At 34.6% G+C, this 16162-nt stretch overlaps 1 protein-coding gene across 1 annotated transcript in view; it reads left to right on the top strand.

The window, feature by feature from the left end:
- LOC129005206 (meckelin-like) overlaps nucleotides 1–14380 on the top strand; it is a 34540-nt gene extending 20160 nt beyond the window's left edge. Inside the window, exons 7-17 of the mRNA XM_054434038.1 lie at nucleotides 1266–1431; nucleotides 3040–3161; nucleotides 4482–4644; nucleotides 5177–5461; nucleotides 8580–8789; nucleotides 10012–10152; nucleotides 10636–10769; nucleotides 11137–11317; nucleotides 12330–12461; nucleotides 12831–13076; nucleotides 14053–14380. Coding sequence (XP_054290013.1) covers nucleotides 1266–1431; nucleotides 3040–3161; nucleotides 4482–4644; nucleotides 5177–5461; nucleotides 8580–8789; nucleotides 10012–10152; nucleotides 10636–10769; nucleotides 11137–11317; nucleotides 12330–12461; nucleotides 12831–13076; nucleotides 14053–14133 — 1861 coding nt within the window. The 3' untranslated portion in view covers nucleotides 14134–14380. The remainder of the gene's footprint in view (nucleotides 1–1265; nucleotides 1432–3039; nucleotides 3162–4481; nucleotides 4645–5176; nucleotides 5462–8579; nucleotides 8790–10011; nucleotides 10153–10635; nucleotides 10770–11136; nucleotides 11318–12329; nucleotides 12462–12830; nucleotides 13077–14052) is intronic.
- Nucleotides 14381–16162: the final 1782 nt, after the last annotated feature.

The following is a 16162-nucleotide window of genomic DNA, read 5'->3' as shown; positions in this document are numbered from 1 at the left end:
TATTCCATTTTATGAATCAAAATCTTTATCGTTGTTAGTAAAAATTTCCACAAATGCAATAAACATGGTTTGGAATATATGGTAGTTTTATCACAATAAAATACGGGTAACAGTAGTGAAAAAGTAATAAAACTACTTAAGATAAAATTGCATTTCATTAAGTTATTACATACATTAAACAGACATGTAAAAAGCTATACATAAAAAAATGTAAGTAATGACAATAACGCTGATTAACACAATTAAAAATTTTATGGAATTAGCCATGATTTTAAAAAAGAGTAGATAATTTACTTGAATAAAAGTCTTAAATCAAGTATAACATGAAATTAAAAAAGTCAATAAAAGGCCTAACATTTTCACAGATAATAAATAATTGTATATAAATGCGTATAGAGTACAGGTCACACTTTTGTTGCCGGAGCATTGCTGGTTTGTAATTTGAGCTTACGATTGGTACACCCTTCTGCAATCTCCCTACGTTTATACTCGCTCTTCTAAATTTAATTCTTAATTTAAAAATCAAACAAACCCCTCAAATATGAAAAGTACAATAAAATGGTTAAAGTAGTACCCCAACACTTTCAGTATCCTTTCAAATCCTTCCTTATTCTACACAATATACACAGAGAAATTATTCCAAACATTGTCACAGATTTTTGTGCTATTTGAAGGTTCAAAAAAATTGTGGAAAGTTCAGCTGATGACATTATAAGCTACCGTTGCACAGGGTACCTCCATTGGCCCCATCCCCATCAAAGTTATTTTTAACTGCACAAAGCAATTTTCGTCGAGATATTTTCTGTTTCTTCCTTGAATCAGTCATGAGGTTTGAAACTCAGACAATATGTCATGTAGAGAATTATTACCCCTTACATGCATTACAAGGTGGGTTCACTTGAAGCTATAACTGTCCTATACATGGTGTTGCATTCCAAGTGCACTGGACGCTGTGTCCTAGATGAAGTAGCACTAACTTGAATTAGAGAGCTGTATTAGGTTCTATAATGATAGGACCAATGTGTTTTCCTCTCCTTTTTTGTAACAATTTTTTGTGTTCACAATGACCTCATGGGTCTTTAGGTGGAACTTATCAAGAAAACCTAGGTGTGAGCCAGACATTACAAGAATGAACAGTATTGATAAAGCAATAGTAACGCCTACAAAGACTAGGATTTATGGCTTAACATTACCACCTCGGTTCTACCTAGTCTTGAGTGTTTATTGAGTTCTAACCAAGTTGACAAAGTATAATCTGTTCCCAGATTTGGATCGAGATATGCTCAACAATGCAGCCTACGACCAAGCCAGCTGATGTCATCTCAATTGCGAAATCAGCTGATTGACCTTTATTTACAATTTGATTCGTATTTATATGCTTTGCCTGTGTTGGATACAAGCTTTCAGCAAGGCAACAGATTTCCTAATAAGGTATTTTAAATACGCTTTATCTGAATTATTACTAGCCTAATAAAAATTTAGCCTAAATCATTATTTTAAGGGAGAACTATTACCTAATCCAAAGCAAATAAAACTCCTTTAGCCATGTAGTTCAGTTTATTTTCGTATTGAATAACAACTAAACCATTGATAGTACTTCTATGATTACTCTAGTAATATAATGAAGATTATGCCTGTATAAGCAGATTTGTTTGAAGGTTTAAGTTTATCATGTAGCATTCGGCAAAAAGACCTCCCGTATTTCAAAAGCTAATAAAAACCAAACAAAGAATGATAGATACTCGTAAAATACGTTTATATTTATAAAGTTCCAATACCAGATCATTTTACATTATTTGGTTTGAAAATGATGTCTGGTAAATGCCAACGGCCATTATAAATACTCAACGGCAGTACGTCCTCCATTTGTTGAGTATTTTTTGAAGTTATCCATAGTCCATTGTATCATTTCTGGTGAAATGGTAGCACTGCTTGAATGCTTGCAGGGTTGTGAGGCGAGATTTGTACACTTCTGCCTCTAAGTGTCCTCAAAGCAAAAATATCACAAGGTGACAAATCGGGTGACCTACAAGCCAGGTGATGTCTTCTCGCAAAGAGGGATGTCTAGGAAATGACTATCTCAAAATTGATAGAGAACACTGTGAAGTGTGTGCTGTGGCTCCGCATTGTTGAAATTAGATTTATTGCTCTTCATTGTCCTCAACATTGGTTCAATTTAGGTCTGAGCAACTCCTCAATCATTTGACAGTAGGGATTTGAGTTGACAGTTACCATTATCATATAATCTTTGAAAAAATACGGCCCTAAACACTGAATTTGGAAATGTCTCACGGAACTTGAAGTTCCTGCTTGTCCACAGCCCAGTGGTGGAAATTTTGTTTGCTACAGGGTACCTATGTTTGGTATAATCTTTCTTGCACCTATGTATAGGAATCTTTTCACACTGGCTTCTATCAGACAACCCTAGGACAACTGCATGTTTGATTGTCCACTTTTTTTAGATTGCTGGATTTTCTACATTTGCCACATTTTCTTTCATCATTGTGATACAAGGTTGACCCCACACTGTAAATGGTTGACCAGGTATTGCAGAACCTATTGCACAAAAGTTTTTTACCCAAAGATGAGTAGTTTTCCTATTTGGAACAGAGTCGTGTCGGCCAAGTTCAAACCAAATGTAAAATGCTCCCTGAGTAGTTATCACAGAACCACCATTACGAATAAACTCTTCCAAATTAGCCACTCCATGCTCACCACGCCCACACCATAGCTGCTACTGAAAATGCCACATGGCATGAGCCTGTCTGTAGGTGGCTTCTCCACTTCCGTGTCCGTACCACAACTCACACAGCTGGCACTCAAAATACGGGAGGCCTTTTTGCCGGACGTTGTATTATGCTGGAATATTATTTTTAGACAATTATTTTAGCTAATTGGTCTATTTCTAACTATTGAAAATCTGTGATAGTAAAATTGACAACATCACATTTTGTCAATTTGGTTATTTTTGTTTGTAAGAATTCTATTCAAAATTGTGTTTGTTGTTTTATAATCTTTGCTCACCAATGATCTCTGCAGGAGTCAGACATGGGACAGTGGCAGTTGACTCGTAGATTCTTCCTGATAGATTCTGTGTCCGGCGTACCTGTTAATGGAAACAAGGTGGAAGTTATTCAATACCTCAAATCAGCCACTTTGCGGTAATTCAACCTACAGTACTTATTTAAGTTATCTATCTATTGACGACAACGGCCTTCAGACAACAATTAATTGTGTTGTGTAAACCAATAAAGTGGTTAAAATTGTTTAGCAAGTTTTACTATTGGCTGTAAACTACTCTGTTTTTAATAAACAGTGCAAATAAATTACCACCCCTAAAGTAAATAAAGGACTTTACAGCTAAATGTGAGTCCAGACTGTGACCTTCTCTGGCTGATTTGTAAAATTTTTATGGAAATAACTTTACACAAAACTCTATCCAATGGTACCTTACATCAATCATATGATAAAAAACTGAAAGAGAAAATACAATTTTTAAATTAGCACACTCAAGGTTCATTCTACTATGAACTCTTTGAGTAAAAAATTAGCCACAGCCGGTGTGTATAGATTGAAGTCTAATCCATTATCCAAAGTCAATGTTTAGATACTGATGCCGATGTCGTTGTTCATATGAACTATCATTCAGTAGGGGTTACTTTAGTTTGGGTCAAAATTGTCGACTATCGGGTCTCGGGCCAAAAACAGAGTGCAAAAATCAGGTTGCTTTGGAAAGTATTGATTTAACAATACTAGAGGTCGTCCAGTGGTCGAAACTCGACCAAAAATATGTAATGTACAGACTTCTCTATTTTCACCCCACACTGTAAATAAAACATGTGAGTGAAGTTTCTTCCATTTGTTTTGATTTTCTGTTTATATTTCGTCACCAGCATGGCAACCCATAAGATCCATGTTAATTTGTTCAAAAATTTTAAACTCATTTTTTGTGCTTATTTTTTAGCCTATTTTAATTTATAAAGGGATTCTGCACATCTACAGGAAAATATCTTTCCAACATTATGCGTAGATTTTCCCTGCGATGCACACAAGCTGAGAAAAAAGGTTTTAAAGAAACATGCTTGCCTATTAATATGTAGATTTTAATTTTCAAACAAATATGATTTATTTATAAAACATTATTCATTAATATCTGTGATTGTGGTATAATGACAAATATCTCCTGGCAGTCACAGCCAAATTGCCTCCCGTGGTTGTGATGAAAAATTATGAACGTTTTCTGCAACTTTCTACAGTCCCAGCAAAATGGTGTATGTATTTTGAAGCGGCAACAAATCATGCCAAAATCACCAGTGTCTTCTGTTGTCAAGGCAAAATTGTGAATTTTAAATTGCAAAATATTTGCATATGTTCTCTAAGATGGCAACAATATACAAAAATAAAAGCTTGGTCTCGGCTCGGCTCAAAAAATGAACTTCCCGTACACTTCTAATATTACAGTAGATAACTCGCTTCCTCAGGGTGCGAGCCCAGCATGGAGAGGACCAGGGGAAGATCTATCCTCCAGTGTTAACGTTGAGTTACAGTGGAATAACTGCACAACACATACAGTCTGATACACCTGTACAGATCAGCTTCTATGTAGACTTCTACAAGGACAGTAGAGTCACTTATACAATTGATGTAAGTATTGAGATCAAGTTGTATGATAATTCTTTATGTTAGTTTCTTAAACATCTTGTCAAAACTTTAGGTTTATTCTATAAGTGCTAGAATTGTTTGTGCAAGTTCATGGTACTTTTACTGTATTCAGGCAAATTTTGAAGATTGTTTTGGTTTTATTTTTGTAAAATTTGAATGCTGAGAGGCTATTTGATTAAAATATAAGGTATTAGTTACAAATTATATAACATTTTAATCATTTTAGTTTATTTCAACAGCTTTTGAGTTTATTTAGACAACATTGGTGTTTATTATGGACAAGAATACGACAATAAGCTACAACCGATTGAATCAATTTATAAATAATTATGATACATGGGATTGCTTACAATCCAAGTTTACAACAGCTGACTTTTACTCCCTAGGGACTAAAAAAAGCTTTATACTCCCAAGGAAGTGAAAGAGCTACTTTAGACTTGCAACGTATGTATTAAAAACAGCTGCTGTTGCTGCAGTATGACGACAAAAGATATTTACCTATGTGATTTCTCAGATATGGCTAGGTGTGTTGTGCGGACTGGCTGTGGTGTGGTCAGCACTACAGACATGGAGCTACTCCAAGCGTTCTGCTCACCTGGTGATAGACCTTCTTACTCTGTGTCACCTGTGTATCATCTGTGCCGGTCACTTGGCCAATGTGTTCTTTGCTGTGGTCAGTTTGGCAGCTGTACACAACTTTGTCTACTACAAGGGCCAGGCTGTTGCTCAAGTATTGCTGCCCTCTACAGCCCTGGACAGCTATGTCTACACATACGTTATTGTAGCGTATTCACTGAAGGTGAATTTTGTATTTTGAGCATTTTGAATGCGTAGATTACTCTTGAGTCTTTACACATAGATAATTCATTTAACGAATAACCGGTATGTTAAATGTACCGGTTACATGTAAATGTATTTTTTTTTCTTACCACTGCATGGAAATGATCACATTGCCATACGGTACCTGTAACCAGTATGCAAAATAGCTCTAGAACGGCAATCAGGGCCGAACTTACCTAGGGGCGGACGGGGCGAGCGCCCGGGCCCCCGGGCCTAGGGGGGCCCCGAAAGGGGCCTCTTGCACATTAGTTTTTATTAATATCTTTGAAAATTAATCAGAAACTTACTTACCGAATGGCCTTCTTTTTTAACAGCTTTAATGTCGTTATCCTATATTTAAGGTTATTGTTCCGAAATTCTTGACTCTAAGGGACTTTTCCTCAGGGTTGCACTTGGCCCCGCGCTTAGACCTAGTTAACACGAGCATAGCTGCTAGGCTGTGACAGACCAGTTTGAGTTTCAATGAAGCCGTCCACACAAACGTACGGCAGCGGCGATCGAGTTGAAGGGGGCCCTTCGCTTGGGGCAAAAAATACAATAAATAATATGAAGACTCTTGTCCTAACGTAGAACGTAACTTGTACAATTGTGTTGGGTTAAATGGAGATTCAATGGAGTTCTAATACTTTTGAAAAATAAAAACATTGCTCTGTTTATGTTTTATTAGATGTTATTCTATTACCTCTAAGTATATGCCAATCACGATTTTAAGGGGCAGAAGTATTATATTAACCATTCAATTAAAAGGTTTTGAAAAATAGTAATTAAGTTATACGTCGAAATTTGGATCTTCAATTTAGTCGTTAAGAGTCAACATCATACAGCGCCAGTAGGATAAAAAAATCTATATAGACATTTTATGACAAATAGGGTCGTCTGATGTTAACAAAAATTACATTATTTGAGAGCAGGCGAGCGTTGTCGACTGAAATCGTAAAAAAACAAGCAGCTGCAACAATAAATGATAATGAGCTGATAAGGGATCCTGTCTAGTCCTGTCTGTCTCACGCATGCGCATACACATATAATGCCTTATCGCCTATCCAAAACAATTTAAATCACTTTACTCCCAGTGTGTTTTTGGTTTACATTGTCGTACTTTTGTGTTGTATTTTATTAATAATTCTGCAAACACTACAAAGAACAAATTAATGTTGTATTGAATGTTATGTTTGTGTGGTATTAATCTGAGATATTGAATACATTTAAACATCTTTCAGTTACTCATATAAATGGTTAGCTTGTGATTGGTTATTAGACTTGTATTGTAACATTTTACTCGTCAAGAAATAAACTCAAACTCGTTAAAGTTCTTAATGGTACTTTTCATGCTAGGACTTAAACATACTATACAAGAGAATTCCATGCCAAAACCACTATGAAAATAAACATAAGTCATAGTTTTTGGTTTTAGTGCAGCCAAGAAATGTAGGAAAAGGGGGTTTTAATTGCCATGCCAACGTGACCAACGTATCAGAGTGGGAAGTGACATTTATTCATAGGGAAAATAACTATGTTCTAAACCTTATAATGACTAATCTATAAAAAGTAAACTTTAAAATTGTTTTGACTTGTATCTTATAAACTTAGTAAAAGGTTTGTTAGTAAAATTATAGTAAGTTATAAAATATATTAAAGCTTTTACATCACGTGTTTAAATATAACTTATTCCATTAATTAATGTTAGTTATTTTTTATTTGTGTTTTCATTCAAGCACCAAATACAGTAGAATGTGTATTACAGTAAAAAAATTAAATTAAACCTTTTACAAGTACGTGTTCTTTTATTTTTATTTTATCTATAGTTTTCATTATTTGTTGCAAAGGATATTACATTTTAATGTATTGCAAAAAAATGTGTAAGGTACCTGTTAGGTATATTAAAATTTTATAAATACAATTACAACAAGAACAAATCATAACATAACACCGTACATTGTAGCCATTTTCAGACTTACAATATTACATAAAATTAGTTTATGCAAAATACAGCATACTATTCTAACAGGTTTACATATTAATTCACCTTGAAATTGCCTATTTAAAATTAGTGTGCATGTTATATGCGTTGTGTACTGTATTTGTTCTCGTATAATCATACTGGGGGCCCCATCGGCAAATTCGCCCGGGGCCTCTGAAGTCCTAAGTCCGGCCCTGACGGCAATGGATCATTCCCGCTCGCTAAATCAGCTGATTTAACAGTTGTCGTTTCCACACCAATCACAGCTGCGGATCCGGCACGTTAACAACTGGTAAGCAAGTAACATAACCTTAAAAAACAAACATAACCTAAACGACACTTTATATACATCTAAAAATTTATGACACAGCCTTATAATCTTAAGGTGAGTGCCTGGAGATGTCAGTGTGTAGACAAAACTTGATGCAACTAGCAGGAAATAGGAATGCCAGAGAAAATAAAAATTAATACTCTACATACCTAGTGGAAAATGAACTCGGCATTTTTTTTCCACTACATTGTACTTTGAAAAATATTATTGTTATTTTTTATGACTATGTTTAAAACTGATCAGAAAGTTTTTGTGGATATAATTTTCGTTAACTAGAAGGACTTGAAATTTAATTCATTGAGTGAATTGATTGCAATTTGCAACGTATTAAAAAAAATTGTTTTAATGTTGCTTATGGTGGATTATTAGCTCTGAAGTTTTCTGTTCATGAGTTAAATTAAAATTTTAATGCAACGACTTAATAGTTAATATGCATTTTGGTTGTCGTATTAAAAAAACTACTCAATGTAACTTACCTGTTTTGAGTTTTAAATATTAATAAAAACGCCTTCACTACTGACGATCACCAATTGTTTAGCTGTGGTCTCCTGTCTGTGATAGCGCTTCTATACTTGTAATATTATTGACGTTTGAACAAGAGTGTCTAGATATCCCATCTGGACCAGCTGTATCCAATTTTTCATCTAAAAGGAATAAAGTTGAATGAGTCATACATAAAGTGTGCAACATGATAAAATTCTTTTCCTCCCTTAATTTTTTTACCTGTATTATTGGGGCGACATACATGTACACAAAGGTAATATACATAATTATATGTGTGGTCAGCTGGTAGAGGTGGGTCACATGGTGTGGCAGCAGACGACAGTAGACATCTTCCTCATAGACTGGGAGAGACCAAGAGCCACCAGTAACAAACAGAGTCAGCCTGTGTCTATCTGGCGGACGTACTTTGTGGCTAACGAGTGGAACGAGATACAGAGCTCTCGGAAAACCAGCCTCACTGTACAACTGGTCTCAGTGGTGCTGCTTATAAAGGTGAAAATACTCAATGGCTGTAAATAGAAACTTATTATGGCGCTAACTGTCCCAGTCACACTGTTGTATACTTCTGAAAGTGTTAAGCGTTGCATGAAAAATACAAATTGTGAAGTTGTCTAACTTGTACAAAATTGCCCCTATAATGCAGCTATTGATTGCAGTCAATCATATTGCCCAGAGACTTTTACTTCATCAGCAATTCTGCCAAATATAGAAATATTTAAGAGGAAAGTCTCAAATATTCTAATTCTAATCTAAGGTTATTATTTTGTAAATTACCTTCTGAATTCAATGCAAGACTGAGTCTAGTGTTGTAATGCATGTTTATGATATTCACAATATTTGATTTTGAGTTTCTTTGATGTAAATGTTGGATTGGATTTTAACAACGCATAGGTTTATGACGGACAAGTGTTCAATGAATTGTATTAGCCTTGTTACTCACTTTGATCAGTATGTTTATTAGCCAAATACATTACCAAAAATCAAATTAAGGATGTCTGAGTTTGGAACCATCAAAAAGCTTTTGACTTTTCTCCTAAGATCGAACTGACAATTTTATATTTAATTGATTATTACCGGTAACTGTTGTATTCCAACAAAAGTTTAGGTACTCTGTTGCACCTGTATCCCATCGTTGTCTGGTCTACCTCTCTTTTGCCTCCTTTAGTCCTTTACCCAATTGTAGTTTAGAGGCGCAGAACCAAACGTGACCACCCAGTTGCTTGGCTCGCCTAGTTATCAGAAGGAAAAGATTGCCAATTTTATTCTGAGAAAAGTCTATAAATCGTTTTAATGGTTCAAATCTGGATGCAGATCTCCTTGAACATTTTGCTTGTAATTAATGATCCTGGCAGAAAAACCACATAATATATTAGCCAGTAACAAAGCTGTCATGTCATTCGTTCAACACTTATCCTTCTCATCTTCCACATGAAATACGTACCTTTATGTGTCGGTCTGGTAAGAATTTTATAGTCTATTCTGATTCTTCTTTAGAACAATTTATAGTCACTAGTAAATACCAAACAATACATATTGATATTATCCTTATATAACTTTGGCGAAACTGATGAGCCTCTTTAACCCTTCACTTTGTTGCTTTAATAATATGGGTTTAGTTGTAACTTACTTCCATACAGGCGTTTTAGCATTAATTTTAAAAATAATCATGACCATACAGATTGTGAATCAGTTTGGAATATATTTTTTGTTTAAGGTGTTTGGGATGGAAAACTGGTCTATATCAGACCCGGATATAAACAGTGTTGCCACACCTGAGATGAAGTACAGGCCTGCCAACTTTACGTTTCAGTTTGCTGTGGCTTTTCTCGTGTTTGTGTTTGTTTACATTGTTCAGGTGGGTAAACCTATTACATGTAACACTTTCTTACTAGTTCCACTTAAAATAAACTAGTTAAACTGTATCAGTTTCAGGGGCACTATATCACAGTAGCGTAGACAGTAGCATCACACTACTTAAAAAATCCACGTTTAGATTTTTTTTTCAGTTAGTATGAAGTTAACAGCTAAGGTCTCAAAACTAACAATGCCGTTGCAAATGACAGAAAAGCTATCAATTTCACATAGCAAGTTGAAGGAGCTAGCTATATCCCCTTGAACTTCACCGAAGCTGGCAGTATTGCCAATGTTAGCAATGGTTTTCCAAACGTTGGTGCATCAGTGATGTTACTTGAAATTTCCTGGAATTAAGTTATGATATCGCAAACGTGGACAAAGCTAAGAGCGATCTCCTAGAATTGTATTATTTGTCATTGGGAAGATTGTTCGGTATCAACTACCTAGATTTAGTTAACATCAATTTAAGCAATTATGTTTACAGTGGCTGATGCTGAGTGCAGTCTATGAACGTTACGTCAAAGATGGAATCCAAGAGTTTGTTGATGTTTGCTCTCTTGCGAACATATCTGTTTTCATTTTGACTCTGGAGAATTTCGGCTACTACATACATGGCAGGTGAGTTTTGACAAACTTTTGTCTCTTGAATCTTAAAAAAAAAAATACATGTAGGTAGCTTTCAGTATAATTACCATACCATGGCAATTTGGAAACATGATATTTTATATTGGTTGAAATACTATAACTCCTAATTCCCAATTCTTAATCCACGCCTGAATTTTTATTCCTATAGATGTTTTCACGTATACTGTCATTTGAATGTGGGCTTGAGCTAACTATGTTACAAGACCATTTACTAATGTAACAATCGTGATCAGTAAGAAAGTAACTTGGGGAACATATTAAACATGAAATATTTACAAAATATGTTTATTAATTTAAATAGTTTGATAAATAAGTTATAGACTGGGGTTTAATTTCTCAGGTCTGCACATGGGTTCTCCGACACAGACATGCAGACGATAATGAACCAGCTGAGGAGAGAGGAAGAAGACTTGGTGGGTCACCGTGGTCTGTTGCCTGCCTCTGACCATCAGACGTTCCAGATGTACATTCCTAATCAGTTGCGGAGTTACTACCACAGACTGATGCCACCAGCTCCAGTGGTAGGTGCAAACATTCCAGATCTTTTGAGCTTGGTTTAAAAAATATTAATGTAACTGCTAGAAAACATTAACACAGTTTTTAAAACATATAGTAATTTTAGGAAGACCAAGGACAATAATATGACTATTACTTGGATGTTTAAGGAGGATAGCTGGCTTACCTGAATGGGATGAGCCCAACCTGGCATAAGAAACACAAAACTTTATACCGTAGAAAAAACATAAGGCCAGAAGAAAACTCTCTCTTCTTCAGTTGAAAATGCTGAGTGACAGTGAAATATTCGAATGGGTTCTGTACAGGGTAAAGTTTTAGTGTTTCTTGAGCTAGTTTGTACTCTTCCCTATTCAGGTAAGCATGTGCCTTGTTAGATCACTAACCACAATATGTTTGTTAAATTTTTTGTGAATTTTTAAATTTTTCATAATAGTTTGGACTTTTAAAAGTACATTATGTATTGTATCGCTTATTAACATTCTTTATTTTAATCTAAACTTCTTCCCTATCAGATGCCTCACTCCTGTGTATGTCAGGTCATTTGACAGTCATCACTGAATGGGTTTACTGGTAATTCAGTAAACTCTCATTTAATGTAAATTATTTGGATTAACCAATTCTGGATACTGTAAATGTGTTACAACTTTCCAGTAAGCAATGGGTGGTAACTGCGTCCTCTTTGCTTTTAAATAAGGAATGTAGTTCAGGTTGTCAAATCAATTGCAAAAAGCAAGGTCGGTGAATGCCAATGCCTCAGCTTTTAATATACATATCTGTCGCTGTCACAGGTATTATACATTTTTTCTGGTTGAGGTTTACACAAGGGGTGTCTTATTGCGCTGAGGTTAACTGTAGTTTTGGAATAGATAGAGAAGGAAGTTAATCATATCATTCATACCCCAACAAATAGTCTTAAACTAATATTAATTCTCCTCATGCTGTAATTTATGGTTTTTTCTGTATAAGATGCAAATGTAACTATACGATGTAGACCTAAATGTAAATGGAAATTTTTAGACAAAGCAGATTCCCTCAGCTGTGACATCGGCTCTGCGTCTAAAACTGACTGGAGTGTCGTCTGCAGACTTTGACCGCAGCGTCACTGCGTACCACAACATGAACAAGTTTCTGGCCGCTTTTCTTGAACATGTAAGTCTACGCTGGTAAAGATATTGTTTCAAACATTCAAACCTTAACTAAGCACTTTGATTACGGTAATCTACTACTTAACGGAAGTTAGGAAACGTTTGTATATTTTATTAAATTAGTTTTTTTATTACGTTAAAAAGTTACTCAGTTTACATAGTGTAATATTCAATTCATCCTTAAGATTTAAAGTAATTTTAATTAGCAAATTTACTTGTTTGTGTTCCTTTAAGGTCCTACCTAGGTTGTAATTTTCTCTAAAAAGGTTAGTGAGCTTGCTATTTGAAAATTCCATATATAACTCAATGAAAATTCAATGAATTGTTTTCATAATAAAATTGGTTTATCATTCTGGATTTTTTTTCGTTTCAGGCCTTGAGGGATCTTGACTATGAAGTGAGAGACAAATTATTTGCTGAAGCACTTTTAGATATCGAGTTCTCTGATACCCCTGGAAAAGCAGTGTTTTACATTGATAATGGTCATTCTTTTGACAAAGTTTTGTTCTACGGAAATGAATCGACTCTTTTTTCAATGGACCTCATGGGATTCTGCTTCTTTCAAGTCATTACTGGAGATTTTCTCTTGGCAGCAATCATAACTGCGCTTTTGGCAAAGGTATGTTCAACCTATTTCATTTTAAAATTGAAACAAATACAATTCAGTGATATAAAATGGTCATAGGTACAAAACTCATTAAATATATGGGTCTGAGGGAAAATATTAAACTTTCATTATTGTCCATGCTGATCAAACTAGGTAGGGTTTTTGTAACTGTAACATGTGTCTTATAAAATGTGTGACTTTAGGGTATTAATGAATAATTTTATATTACACTTCGTACCATATTTACTTTAATTTTTTTAGCTGGACCAGGTTTCGGAAAGAATCTTTAAAGTAGATGCTTTTTTATTGAACGTCTTTATTATTTAAATATCTTGCATATTGTCAAGGAGGAAAAAAAATTGATAAGAGAACAGTTTTTGCTGCGACAAATTTTTTGTCCTTTTGTATATCCCACCTCAACATCTTAAAACACTAGACCTTAAATAAAGTTTTTTTTTACACTATCTGGCAAAGGATCAGTGACTAGTGACTAAAAGTTGTTCCCCCACTGACAAACGCGTTGTCCCTGGTCATTTGACTAAACTGCTAAACGAATCTTCTAAAACTACTAATTACAGTATTTCTAAATGAAAACATCACTTTACAAGCAAAGCGTAAAAGATGAAAGAACACTTTAAATGCCTTGTTTACAAGGAATTTATTAAAGTGGTTAAATTACGCATATTATTTGTTTAAACTTAATTACATCAGGTTGGAGGTTATATTTTAATGGAAAGCCAAGTAGCTACGGTAATTATAATATTATTTGTTAAGGAATACAGTTTACCTAGCTTAACTTAGGAATTAGAGTACATGGGCTAATAGACACACACCAATAAAAGGCAACAAAACATATAACACTGATATTTCGTCCTAAATAAAACTTCTTCAGAGACAAGAGAAAAGGTTGAAGAGTTGGTAGTCCCTACAACCTGCTGTCTTATTTGAAGTATTATGTTTTTACTTTCTGATATAATTTTGTTTTCAGGTTCTGATGGTGATTAGACACATAGGAGGGCGAAGGAATCTCGCTAAGAAAACATTGATTGATGAAAGATTTCTTATTTAAGATTCTAGTTTTAATGCAGTAATCAGTAGTTTAGGCTTAAGTGTTTTAACCATCAATATCTAAAATTGTAATACATATATGTAATATAAATATTTTATTTATATGTAAATTATTTATATTTGTTGATCACTATAGAGAACTTAAGTATGTTGGTGAGTATTTGGTGAGTCTAATCGTTGGTGAGTCGGTGGCTCAGTTGATAGCGTCGCGGACTTTGGGCCCAAGGCAGCAGTGTCGTGGGTTCGGATCCTGGTCACTGCCACAAAGTTTTATCAGTACAGTTCACCTTTGTACTGTACCGGCTCACCCCCTGCTTTGCTGGATACGTTCCACGCACAGATCTGTAATCTATGTGGACAGGCAAATGCAAGGTTAAAAGAGGCCGCCAACCTCTTTTATGAAAAAAAAAATGTATGAGGACATTATTGTATTAAATTGTTAAGATTTGAAAACAGATGTATTTTTACTGTAATAATTGACTATTTATGTGTACAGTGTGTGAAATAAAGAACTTTTGATTTGATTTTCCTACTAATATTATAAGTGAGAAAGTTTGAATGTATGGATGTGATGTTTGTGACAAGTAAACGCGAAAAATACTCGTCGGATTCTGCTGAAATTTGGTGTGATGATACCTCACATTCCCGATTAACATATAGACACATTCTTATCTAAAAATCCTTTCGGGCTCTGCCCCAGTGGCTGTGGAGTTTCCCATGTTAACCTTATGATGAGTATTCATATTTAAAAGAAATAAAAGAATTTTGTCAGCGGTTTCAACTTCACAAGCTTGATACAGTGGTGTATCTAGAACAGTCACAAGGGGAGTGGCAAACCGGGGGTCGGGGGGGTTCAAGGGTATCACCCTGAAAAATGTTTGTAAACTTAGTCTCCAAAATGGCAGTTTTATACTATTTCTTTGTCCAAAGTTAGTGTGACAAATTATTTTACACAATGTGTATGCACTACTGTATTACATACAGTAAACAAAAAAATATATATATATATATATATATGTATGCCCAAGGGGGGGGCTGTCATCCCCTTCGCCCCCCTCTGGATCTGCCACTGTGATTCTATGATATTAAATAGCATTAAAAAAAGTTATAAAAGGTTTACCAACAAACAGCACTATTAATTCTTTTTGCATTTCGACAACAGCTAATTTGAACCAAGCAGCAATAAAAAGCTGTTAGAACTTAACTTTTTTCTATTGTATAGGTGCAGTGGTAGAACATTATGGCTATGGTAGATGTGCTATAGTGTATAACTGCAATAATCATTTTATACTTATACGCCAACCCCGTACAAAGGACGGGTACTCTGCTAGTATTTCCATAAATAAGTCATATTTATTCAGAATTTAAATGATATTAGATTTAACGTGTGCTTAGGTAGGTTTGCTGCTACGGGGAAGGTAAAAAGTGACTTTTGACCAAACGTAAATAGCATAGGATGAAATAAATAAATTTGCCAAATGTTATCAACATATATCCATAAACAAGTAAACTAGAACAGTTTTCTTTTTCTCCAAACAAATAGCATGGGTATTTTTTTAATTTACACTTTTTTTAATTTTCTTTGTAACCGTTAGACATACAACAGCGCATCAATATACTAATTAATTTATTTTTTTAAGCTCTACAAAATGGTTTAGAAAGAAATTAAAAAATTTTATGTTTTTAGGGTCAAAAAAGGGAAAACCCCTCCCCATTTATACCCAATACTCGTTTGAATAAATGAAATGTAAGTTTACACGTTTATTATTTTATACCAAATTTCATTAAAATTGGATCATTTTTGCCCGAGTTCCTCAAGGCTCCATTCTGGTGCCTTTATTATTTCTGTGTTATGTCCAAGGAATGCCTTCAATTTTTAAAAATACCCCCCGTCGCAGCAAACCTGCAGACTAAGCAAATTTCAACTTGTCTGATTACATATTAAGATTTTCTGATTACATATTTCCATAAATAAGACATATTTATTCCCAATTTAAATAGCATTAGATTTAACAAGTACTTAGGTTTGC

The sequence above is a fragment of the Macrosteles quadrilineatus genome, unplaced genomic scaffold, assembly GCF_028750875.1.
Source record: "Macrosteles quadrilineatus isolate MER2022 unplaced genomic scaffold, UCM_ALF_1.0 Scaffold_17__1_contigs__length_3442018, whole genome shotgun sequence".
NCBI lineage: Eukaryota > Metazoa > Arthropoda > Insecta > Hemiptera > Cicadellidae > Macrosteles > Macrosteles quadrilineatus.
Note: the sequence above shows the minus strand (reverse complement) of the source record. Positions and strands in the feature narration are given on the sequence as shown.